At 56.9% G+C, this 12,093-nt stretch overlaps 2 protein-coding genes across 2 annotated transcripts; both read left to right on the plus strand.

Moving 5' to 3' along the window:
• The first annotated feature begins 3,825 nt into the window (after positions 1–3,825).
• On the plus strand, positions 3,826–6,765 carry LOC143261201 (uncharacterized). The gene has a single exon (XM_076527780.1). The coding sequence runs from the start codon at positions 3,826–3,828 to the stop codon at positions 6,763–6,765; it is 2,940 nt and encodes a 979-aa protein (XP_076383895.1).
• Positions 6,766–6,852: 87 nt separating this feature from the next.
• LOC143261202 (uncharacterized) lies at positions 6,853–7,824 on the plus strand. Its single transcript, XM_076527781.1, has one exon. The coding sequence runs from the start codon at positions 6,853–6,855 to the stop codon at positions 7,822–7,824; it is 972 nt and encodes a 323-aa protein (XP_076383896.1).
• The last annotated feature ends 4,269 nt before the right edge of the window (positions 7,825–12,093 follow it).

The raw sequence follows: 12,093 nt of genomic DNA on the forward strand, positions 1-12,093 counted from the left end.
ACACCTTCGAGAGGACCATCCGACGAGCGGAGGTTGCGGTGGCAGCCGTCGTCGCGAGGATCTGCGATCTGGGGCTGAAGGTGGCCCCGGAGAAGGCCGAGGCCGTCTGGTTTGGACGGCCTTGGTCTCGGCCACGGGCCAGATCGTGGATCTGGGTTGGAGAAGCCTGCGTCGAGGTGAAGTCCGAGATCAAGTATCTCGGACTGATCCTCGACAGCCACTGGAGGTTCGGAGCACATTTCGGCCGTCTCGTCCCCCGAGTTGAGAGGGCGGCGGCCGCGTTAGGCCGCCTGTTGCCCTTTATCGGGGGACCGGGCGATATGGTGCGTCGCCTATACCTAGGCGTGGTGCGGTCCATGGCATTATACGGCGCCCCGATTTGGGCGCCGTCCGTGAGGGCAAACCGGCGCAACACATTGTTGTTGCGCCGGATTCAGAGGCAAATGGCCCTTCGCCTCGTAAGGGGTTACCGCACCACGTCTACCGTGGCGGCGCTTGCTCTGGCGGGAGAAATTCCCTTCGAGCTGCAGGCGGCGATGCGCGCCTATGTCTATAGGCGCATATGCATCGCTGGCCGGGCTCGGGGGCTTCGAGCACCAGGCCCGGGGACTAGCGCTCGCCAGATGGCATGCGGAGCTTTGCTCCCATGCCGCCGAGCGCGTCCCCGGGGCTCTCCTGCCGCACTTCACCTCGCGGCGGGAGAGGCGGTTTGGCAGGCTCTCCTACCGTGCGATGCAGATATTCACCGGGCATGGCTTCTTCGGTGTCTACCTGTGTCGCATCGGTCGGGAAGCGACGACGGTGTGCCACCACTGTGGCGCGGAGGAGGACTCGGCGCAGCATACACTGGAGGTGTGCCCCGCCTTTTCAGTGCTGCGCCGAGTCCTAAGTAGGGAAGTTGGTCGCGACCTCGCTCTCTCCAGCTTAGTTGGGGCCATGCTGGAGAGCCCGACAAAATGGGCGGCAGCCATAGCCTTTTGCGAACAGGTAATGTTGCAGAAGGAGGCTGCCGAGCGGGGTCGCCGCGAGCGGGGGGTGCGGCGTCTGCGCCCACGCCTAGAGCCCCCCCCCCCGAGCAGCTGATAATAGGCGGGCGGCGGGTGTACCAGATCATGCTGGTTTAATTACCCGCCGCCCGCCAACCGAGGACGTCCTATCAGGAGTGGGGGCGACGACAACCTGTCGTCGTCCCCGACGGCCGCCGGTGCGGCCGTCGTGACGAGGCGGTGTGGGGTGCGGTCCCCCGCACCGCCGAATCAAGATGATTTATGGGGGAAGGATTGATCTCCCCCCCCGGACGCGGCCGGCCACCGCTCCATCCTGGTGGCCGGCCAGGCGAGGGGGAGCCGCGGTCGTGTTCTTAAGAGTTCCCGTGGCTCCCCCGTTAATCGCCAGCGCCCTAGGCCGCCGTGGGGGTTTTAGCGGGTCGAACCCCGCACTACCCCCGCCCCGCCATCCGGGCGGGACGGAGGTGTCTGACCAGCAGATTTCCCCCACGATAATAAAAAAAAAAAAAAAAAGTTAAGCAAGATTCTCGTATTTAAAAATCTGATGACAGGTTTTTTCAGAAAATTGGAAAAACCGAAAAATCACAGGAGTAAAGTGCCATTTTCTGACATTAGATTTCGTTCTAAATGCACAATCCCTGTTCCGTCTTGCAACGGAATTTTCCAGCCGTGTCCGCCCGACTTTCTCCGGGACGGACTACCTTTCTTCAATCCCTAAAAAACAGTTTGTTTACCGGGAACCTTCGGTGCAGCGTGGCAAATCGACGGTCCTTCAACGTGCAGTTGACAAAAGTCACGTTCGTTGGGCCTCCAATTTCGTGGAGCCTTCGCCTGCAGTTTTTAAATTTCCAATTCCTTCGACCCGTCTCCTTTCCGGCAATAGAGTAATTTCTGCAATTTCGAATAACGCACACTTCATCGGCAACATTTCCTTAATTTATGACAGGGTCGCCAGCACGCATCTCTTCGGTCGCCTTTTCCGGGATTTCTTACTACCTGACACTGGGTACGTCCGGGACTCCTAAGGTCCCTTTCCACCTCGCGATCAACCAATGATCTTCAAGTTTTCTCTCGGCGAGAAACATATAAAAACGAGAACTCTTGACCACCTCACACAGTCTTTTTTCACTCCTGCGTAACCTCGTTCATATCGTTCAACATCGCTCGTCACTCCAGTCTACGTCTCATTTCACGAACTACTAAGTAAAACAGTTGTTCATTTTTAAGTAAACGGACAACGATATCGTCCTATTCCGTCGCGCAGCGTAGTCGGCCTTACAACCCGATAGATAGTTAATATCGCGGAATAACGATATCAGGTGCTCACACGACGCACCTCAACATTTTGGTCCTTCGAGCCGGATTTCGCGACCTGTGGACGACCTTAGTCGTGAATTCCACGTTAACAACGAAATTATTGTGTTGTGGTGATTCATCGTTCTAAGCCATGGCCACAGAAAGCTCACAGCACGTCAAGATTCTACGTCAAAAGAGAGGCGGCATCAAAACGCAACTGACACTGTTCGAAAAGTACCTACAAACGTATCAGGATGCTCCCAACCACACCGCTTTAACCTGCAGGCTACAGCGCCTAAAGGAGGTCTACGTGGCGTACGACGACATCCAAGCCGAGTTGGAAGTCCTTCAAGAAAGCGTAGACCAAGAGGAAGAACGCAGCACCATGGAAGAACGATACATGGAAGCAGTCATTCAAGCCGAAATACTGCTATCAACAGCCACCAACACTGTTGATCAACGAGACTCCCCAGTCTCCACGCAAGGATCTGGACCATTCGTCAAGCTGCCCAAGGCAGACCTGCCACGCTTCGACGGAAGATTCGAAGAATGGTTGTCATTCAAGGACAAATTCTTCTCCATGATTGACAGTCAGGAGAGCCTGTCGAATGTACAAAAATTGCAATATTTGCAATCAGCAGTATCTGGTGAAGCGGCCAGGGTCATCGGAGCAATGGCAACCACTGGGCCCAACTATACACAAGCATGGCGACTGTTAGAAGAAACGTATGCCAACGAACGACTAATCGTCACGCGGCATGTGGATCTTCTAGTGCAAACAGCGCCTGTAGCCAAGGAAACTGCTGCTACCTTGAGAGAATTCGTGAACCACGTGCAACAACATCTTCGATCCCTCAAAACTCTCGAGGTTCCAGTAGAGCATTGGGACACTCTCCTGCTGTCCATATTGTTGCCCAAGCTCACGCAACAAATCGGGCTAACTTTCGATCACACCCTCAAGGACAACGAGCTGCCGAAAATCGAAGGGTTGATGAAGTTCCTCACACAACGAGCGAGAAGCCTGGAGACGACATCAGTCGCCTCGGATCCAGCGTTGACTGCTTCACCAACGAAGAAGAAGCCAACTTCACCGACATCATCAAGACGACAATTTCCTAAGCCAAGAAATTCTTCGCCAAACAAGCCATCCAAAGTGTTCGCAACAAACACCAAAAGCTTCAAAACCGAGTGTTCCTACTGCAAACGCAGCGGGCACTATATCAGCCGATGCGAAGGTTTCCACGCCCTTCCAGTGAACCAGCGCATCCAGTCGGTGAAGCGGGCATCTTTGTGCTCCAACTGCTTACGCCAGGGGCACACGTCTGAGCAGTGCAACGCGTCAGGCTGCCGAATTTGTGATGAAAATCACAACACGCTACTGCACGTCCCACGAACTCCAAGAGGTTCACCATCTCGAAGGTCGGCGGACAACGCACGTGAAGCCTCGACCAGTCCGGCATGACCAGTGTCCGAAATCCATGGATGCACTGCTCTCTCCGCTCAGTCAGCATCCAACCAGCTGATGACCACCGCAATACTACAAATCTATGACAACCTCAACCAGTTAACAAGATGCAGAACGCTGTTGGACACGTGTTCAACAGCAAACTTCATCACGGAACGGCTGGCGTCAAGGCTCCAGCTACGCAAGAAGAAATGCTCAACGTCCATTACAATATTAAACCAACTAACGACGTCGAGTATTTCCTCACTCACGGCAACGATCCGATCGAAGTCCGGCGGATTCGAGAAAACGCTGGAATTTCTCGTTATCCCCCACATCTCGGAGACGGAGCCACAACAACACATCGACCGGAGCTCTATCCAGATACCAGCAAATCTCCAACTTGCTGATCCAGAATTCCACAAGCCAGCTCCAGTCGACATGCTACTGGGGACTGGCATAACACTTTCGCTGCTCAGCGTCGGGCAAATCGACCTTTCACCTCGCAATGGACCTGAGCTTTTTCTGCAAAAGACCCAATTAGGGTGGGTAATTGGTGGCAGTGTTAGTTCTACAACAAGCCGAGAACAACAACGACCAACGCCTTCCTCCATCAAATCCACGCAGCAGAAAAGGAATACAGATCCACAAGTCACCGACGAGTCAGCATCTCCAACGAGCAGAGAGGCAGACGATTTGCCAAACGATGCCACGCAGCCGACCAAGGGAGTGCAGTCTTCAGCGAACCAAGACAAACCCCCCAAGCGGACTTGTCACGTCACTCAACTTGAGTTCGACGTAAGGAGATTCTGGGAGATCGAAGAAGGACCATCTACGCGTCATCTCTCCTCAGAAGAACTGGCCTGCGAGGAGCATTTTCAGCGCAACGTGCAACGGAATGACACCGGCCGATATATCGTCGCACTACCATTCAAAAGGGATCCAGCTTGTCTCGGACATTCCCATAACAGAGCTCTCAAACGTTTCAACTCACTGCAACGACGATTCAAACGAGATCCAGCCTTCAAAAATCAATATACCACAGTCATGCAAGAGTACCTGGATCTCGGTCACATGTCCGAAGACACTGACCCAAACAAAAACCATGGGTTTTTCCTGCCTCATCATGCAGTCGTGAAGGAAACCAGCATGACTACCAAACTTCGTGTAGTCTTCGACGGTTCGGCAAAAACCGACACAGGGGTTTCTCTCAATGAAACTCTCATGGTCGGACCAACCATTCAGGAGGATCTTTTCTCGCATATTCTTCGGTTTCGACTTCACAATTACGTCCTTACCGGAGATATCGAGAAAATGTATCGGCAGTTCCTTCTACGCGAGGAAGACAGGAAATTTCAACGGGTCATCTGGACCAATCCAAGAGGCGAAGTGAAAACCTTCAAACTCAACACCGTCACCTTCGGTTTATCTCCGGCTCCATTTCTAGCCACACGATGTCTTCAACAACTTGCCGAAGACGAAGGACATCGATTCAAGTATGCGGGACACATCGTGAGACGCGACTTGTACGTTGACGACCTGTTGACCGGAGCAGCCACCGTAGAAGAGACCATCAGCATCCGGGACGAAGTTATCGACTTGTTGCATCACGCAGGTCTTAACATTCGTCAATGGGCATCAAACTGTCCCACCATCCTTCAAGGACTTCCGGAAGGCAGTGTCAACGTCAAGCTCGAAGCCCACGATGACAAAACATTGAAGACTCTCGGCGTGGCATGGAATTCCCTCGAAGATTCCATAGTCTACTCAGTGACACCGATCGCTGTCGATACGAGAGTCACCAAGAGGACGATTCTCTCTAACATTGCCAAAATTTTTGATCCACTGGGATTACTTGGTCCAGTTATCATCACTGCCAAGCTGATCATGCAAAAATTGTGGCAAATCAAATTGGATTGGGATGAATCCGTTCCTCACAACATACATTCCACGTGGGTAAATTATTGCTCACAACTCAACCTATTGAACAACATGGCCTTCCCACGACCAATTCTTCTGTCGGACGTCGCAGCCACTCAACTCCATGGACTTTGCGACGCCAGCGAGATTGGCTATGGAGCGTGCATTTATCTGCGATCCAGCAATGCCAACGGCCAAATTCAATCCAGATTGTTGTGTGCAAAATCTCGTGTAACCCCTCTCAAGTCAGTCACCTTACCACGCCTCGAGCTCTGCGGCGCACAATTATTGGTCAAATTGTATGCCACCGTTCTTAATTCAATTCACGTGAGAATTGACCAAACCATATTCTGGACCGATTCAACGATCACCCTCCATTGGATCAACTCTTCCCCACACTTGCTGAAAGCATTTGTAGCGAATCGAGTTTCCGATATCCAAACGAAGACATCGAGCAATATGTGGAGACACGTGCTGTCTAAGGACAATCCTGCCGATGCTTTATCACGCGGTCAACTGCCCGTTGAGTTTATCCAAAACTCCGTTTGGAAACACGGTCCAAGTTGGCTATCGCAAGACGAATCTTTCTGGCCTCAGCTCAAACTCCCTTCCTTGGACATGCTACCGGAAATCAGAAGCAAAACATGTCTACTCACAAAGACAGCAGCTTCGTGTGAGATACTGCAGCGGTATTCATCGATCACCAAATTGCAACGAATCGTTGCATACTGCCTTCGATTCAAACCGGACAACCGCTTCAAGGGACCTGTGTCAGCCGAGGAATTGAACACTGCCAACAAAACCATACTCCGTTTGACACAACGAGAATGCTTCGCCGAAGAGATGCAAGATTTATCTCAAGGTCGCAGGGTTCACCGCAAGAGCAAACTCAACACGCTCGACCCATTCCTCGATCGAGACGGCGTCATCCGAGTGGGAGGACGTTTGAAGCATGCAGACATCCCATATTCCCAACAACATCCGATCGTGCTTCCCAAATCGCACCATTTGACAACGCTCATTTTGCGAAACGAACATTTACGCAGCATGCACGCTGTTGTCCAAGCCACGCTGTACAGTACCCGACAACGATACTGACCCCTCGATGGCAGAAACCAAACAAGGAAGGTCATCCGCCAGTGTATCAAATGCTTCCGTGCAAATCCACCAAACACAGAATGCATAATGGGAGATCTGCCAAAAGCTCGCGTCAACGAAGATCGACCATTCAACAACGTCGGGGTCGACTACTGCGGTCCTTTCTTCGTCAAGGAGAAGAAGTTCCGTAACAGAAACCGAATCAAGGTCTACGTCGCTGTCTTTGTATGCCTCGCTGTGAAGGCAGTACACCTGGAGCTAGTCAGCGACATGACCACCGATGGCTTCCTGGCAGCCTTACGTCGATTCACTGCTCGACGAGGGAAATGTCACGCCATCTATTCCGATAACGGAACGAATTTCGTTGGAGCAAATAGAGAGCTCAAAGAAATTCATCAACTGCTGAGTTCACAGGATCATCAACGCAAAGTGGATGCCTACTTGACCAACGAAGGGATCAACTGGCATTTCATTCCACCAAGGTCACCAAACTTCGGAGGTTTATGGGAAGCGGCAGTGAAGTCGTTCAAACACCACATGAGACGAGTGATAGCCAACGAATTGCTGACTTTCGAAGAACTCAACACCTTCATCATCGAAATCGAAGCAATTCTCAACTCAAGGCCTCTCACTCCATTGTCTTCGGATCCGAACGATCTTTGTGCTCTAACTCCAGGACATTTCTTAATCGGCAGCGCACTCAACACATTACCGGAGGTCGACTTCACAACCACTCCATCGAACAAACTCTCCATCTGGCAACATCTCCAGAAACTCAAGCGTGATTTTTGGGCGAGATGGTATAAGGAATACCTCAATGAGCTAAACATTCGCCACAAGTGGACCAGCGGCAGCCATAACATCAAGACGGGAACGCTCGTTCTCGTTAAAGAGGACAACCTACCACCCATGCAGTGGGCCCTCGGACGGGTTCTCGAAGTCCACCCTGGTACAGACGGCATCATCCGAGCAGTCACCATCCAAACCGTGCAAGGCAATATTAAACGAAACATCAGACAACTTGCACCGTTACCAACTGATGTAGGCCGCGAATTGTAATTGATCGGTACCCTCTCAACGGGGGGAGCATGTTCCGTCTTGCAACGGAATTTTCCAGCCGTGTCCGCCCGACTTTCTCCGGGACGGACTACCTTTCTTCAATCCCTAAAAAACAGTTTGTTTACCGGGAACCTTCGGTGCAGCGTGGCAAATCGACGGTCCTTCAACGTGCAGTTGACAAAAGTCACGTTCGTTGGGCCTCCAATTTCGTGGAACCTTCGCCTCCCCCCCGTATCCGCTACCTTGTCGTGGTGGGGGGGCTTCGTGCCCCAATGATCCTCAAGGCTGTGCCGGCGGGGATTTTATTCCCTGGCAGGTTCTACCTAGCCGGAGTGGCTTGAGGTGAGGGGCCAACTAAAGTCGGACACATACCGTAAACCTGTGGTCATGTTTTACAGGAACGGGGGTCTTGCCTTAACCGGCCGGACCGCGAGGATGACAACCTCTCTAAAAAATCCCTAGCCCCAAGCAGTGTTGCGCGGTGAAGAGGGCGTAGCTGGAGTAATCGCCAGCTATGGTTGGTGGGTGCACCAATCTTTAGCGGACAACCCCGGGGTACCTGGCGACCCCCCGGGCGTATTAGCCTTCCCCGGGTATGGCGGCTCTACCCGGGGTGACCTCCTTTCCGACCACACTCGTGGGATCAGATATGGATTCTTTTTCAAATACAACCGGGGAGGGGGGAAACGAGCGTGAGGTGGAGGTGCGCGGGCCTATCGTGCGCCTCAAAAGATGTACAGAGCCGGTGTCGCGGAGGCATTCTGCAACACGCGGCGCAAAGAGGCCTGCGGAGGGCCTTGGCGACTGCGACGGGGGGGAGGAGTCGGACTTCTCCGTCTCCTCCCACCACTCGTCGCAGAGCGTCCCGGGCACCTCCACGAGGAAACGGGGCCGGCCACCGACGACCGGGCAATACGTTGGCCTCCAAGAGGCCAAACGCAAACAGGCTGAGGCTGAAAGAAGCCTCATAGCGGGCATTTTCGACCCGGTTGCCCCGGGACCGAGGCCCGCGAGTTCGAGCGACCCGCTTCCGGACGAGGTCGAGGTCGCTGCGGATTTCCGGGGCCGCCCGACGCGGGACGTTGCGGCCGCGGTAATGGAGTGCCTGGGCGATGTGGCCAGGATATCCAATGCCGCGACGGGACTGAAGGCCAGTGCGGTGCGGTCCCTCCGGACGGCGGCCCTGAGCAGCCGGGTGGGCGTTGCGGAGCTGGCAGTTCGGTCGGCTCCCAGCGCCACCCGGCTGTTGGAGGCCGAGAACGCTCAATTGCGAGAGCAATTGGCGGAGTTGCGGGCGGAGGTCGCCCGACTCCGTCAAGCGGTGGAGGCGGGGCCGGCTGTTGCCGGGATGGCTCCGCCGCTGCCCCCTGATGGGGGCAAGGGGTTGCTGCCGGTTATCAGCGCTCGGGGGCCCCAGTCCCCTGGGCGAGGAGGGTCCTCGCCCCCACCCGCGGCTGTGCCAGCCGACTTGCTGGCACAGATCGGCTCCCTTATCGACGCCAAATTGGCATCGTTCAGAAGGGAGCTGGTCCCGCGGGTGCGAGGCCCGCGATCGGCGGCACCCGTGCCGCCCGCCCCACCCCTGCCGATGGACAGGAGGGGGGGAAAGAAAAAGGGTGGCAGTGGGGGAGAGACTGTGGTCGCTAAGGCGACACAAATGCAGCCCGCCCCCACTGTTGCGCCGCCCTCCACCACACCTCCAACTGAGGTGTGGTCAAAGGTAGTTGGCCGGAAGGCCAAAAGGGCGGCTGCCGCAGATAAACCTGCGGCAGCTGCCAAGGCTGCTTTGACCGAGAGGGCGGCGAAGCGGGTGGCACCGGCTGCTCCCAAAAGGGCTCCCCTGCCGCCACGTCCGCCCCGCACGGCTGCCGTTACTCTAACGGTACCGGCCGGCGGGGCGATGAGTTACGCCGAGGCGATGGCCACTGCCAGGTCCAAAATAGACCTGGCAGAACTTGGCATCGCCTCGCTGAAGCCCAGGAGAGCGGTGACGGGGGCAATAATTTTAGAGGTCCCCGGAGCTGATGGAGCAGCCAAGGCCACTGCCCTGGCCTCTAAGATGGCTGACGCGCTGGCAGGGACCGGCGTGAAGGTCGCGCGCCCAATCAAAAAGGCCGACCTTAGGGTGCGCGGCCTGGTCGACTCGACCACGCCGGTGGAGGTCGCCGCAGCTGTCGCCCGTGTGGGAGGGTGCGACCGGGGGGATGTGAAGACCGGCGAAATCCGGTCTACCCCCTCTGGTTTGGGCACCCTCTGGGTCCAGTGCCCTGCTGCGGCCGCGCGCAAAGTTGCGGTCGCTGGCAAATTGACAGTGGGCTGGACCCAGGCGACGGTGGAGGCCCTCAGCGCCCGCCCCTTGCAGTGCTACCGCTGCTTTGGCTTAGGCCACACGAGGCAGCGGTGCACTGCGGCCGAGGATCGGTCCGGCTGCTGTTTTGGGTGCGGCAGTCAGGACCACAGGGTGGCTGGCTGCACTGAACAGCCAAAGTGCCCGCTTTGCGCGGGTGCTGGCAAGCCGGCCGGCCACCGCCTCGGCAGCCGGGCGTGCCCTGCCAGCGCGAGACGCGGCAGAGGGAGCAGGGGGAGGAGAACCACGACGGCCAAGGCGGCAGCCGCCGTGGCAGCTACTAATACAAAAGATCCGGCACCCAAGGATGCCACCGTCACGCTCGCGGGGGCGGTTGGGGCTGATAAAACCCCAGACGCCACCGCTCCCGCGGCGGCGATGGAGATTGAGGCGCCGGAGTAATGGGGCCTACTGGCCCTATTATTCAGGCCAACCTGAACCGCTCGGTCAGGGCACAGGACCTTTTTGTGCAATTCCTGGCCGAGCGGGGTGCCGGGATGGCCGTAGCGGCGGAGCCGTACCGGGTCCCCGACCATCCACATTGGATGGGGGACTTGGACGGCTCCGTCGTTATAATATGGGCAGGCCGGCCGGGGTCCCCGGCGTGCTCCGTTATCGAGCGCGGCCGGGGATACCTGGCCGTTGACTGGGGCGGCACCGTGGTTGTGGCGATCTACGCACCTCCGAGGTGGTCCCTCGTGGAGTATGAACAGTATCTGGACGTGGTGGGGAGATGCGTCTCTCGCTGCCAGCCGCGTCCGGTGCTGGTCCTGGGGGACTTCAACGCCAAGTCTTCAGCTTGGGGTTCCCCCAGGACGGACCCGAGGGGCCGGGAGGTGCTTGATTGGGCGGCGGGACTCGGACTCTGTCTTCTAAACACGGGCTCGGTCCATACGTGCGTGCGGTATAACGGGGGGTCCATCGTTGACCTGTCATGGGCAACGCCCCCGGCCGTGCGCCGTATTACGGGGTGGAGGGTGGCGGAGGAGGTCGAGACGCTGTCCGACCACAGATACATTGTTCTCGGCCTTTCCGCCGCCCCATCGACGCCCCGACGTCGCCCCGCTGATGAGGGATCGCCTCAGCCACGGTGGGCGCTGAAGCGCCTCGACCAGGACGCTCTGATGGCGGCAGCCCACGTCGTGGCCTGGCCGGCAACACCGGCCGGGCCAGTCGACGGGACAAGGGAGGCCCATTGGTTCCGGGGCGCAATGACGTCGATTTGCGACGTCGCCATGCCCCGGGCCAGGGTCTTCCCGAGGAAGGCGGTGTACTGGTGGTCGCGCGCGATAGCGGATTTACGCACAGAGTGCGTCCGCGCGCGGCGCCAGTGCGCCCGCGCCCGTCGACGACGACGTTCCGACGTGGAGCTGGCTATCCAGCTGTATGGGCGATACAGGGAGAAGGTGGTCGCCCTGCAGCTGGCCATCAGGCAGGCGAAGAGCCAGGCCTGGCGCGACTTTCTCGGGTCTCTGAACCGAGATCCGTGGGGGCGCCCATACAAAATGGCGATGGGACGTTTACGTCCCTGGGCCCCCCCTCTGACGGAAAGCCTGGATCCGGGGATGCTCGGACGGGTCGTGGACGCGCTATTCCCCGTCAGCGGGGAGGCGTCCCGGCCCGTCCCTCAGCTAGAGGGACATGAGTGGTCCCCGGATCTGGAGGTCGCGCCGGAGGAAATGGCCGGGGTAGTCAAATGGCTTCGGGGCAAGAATACTGCCCCGGGGCCGGACGGTATCCCCGGCCGGGTCTGGTTGCTTGCCATGAGCGTCCTGGGCGGGAGGCTCAGAAGCCTCTTCTCCGGGCTCCTGAGGTCCGGGAACACCCCGGACCTCTGGAGGAGAAGTCGGATGGTCCTCTTAAAGAAGGATGGGAGGCCTGCGGATTCTCCCTCCGCGTACCGGCCCATTTGCCTCCTGGAC

This window comes from Megalopta genalis, unplaced genomic scaffold (genome assembly GCF_051020955.1).
Source record: "Megalopta genalis isolate 19385.01 unplaced genomic scaffold, iyMegGena1_principal scaffold0041, whole genome shotgun sequence".
NCBI lineage: Eukaryota > Metazoa > Arthropoda > Insecta > Hymenoptera > Halictidae > Megalopta > Megalopta genalis.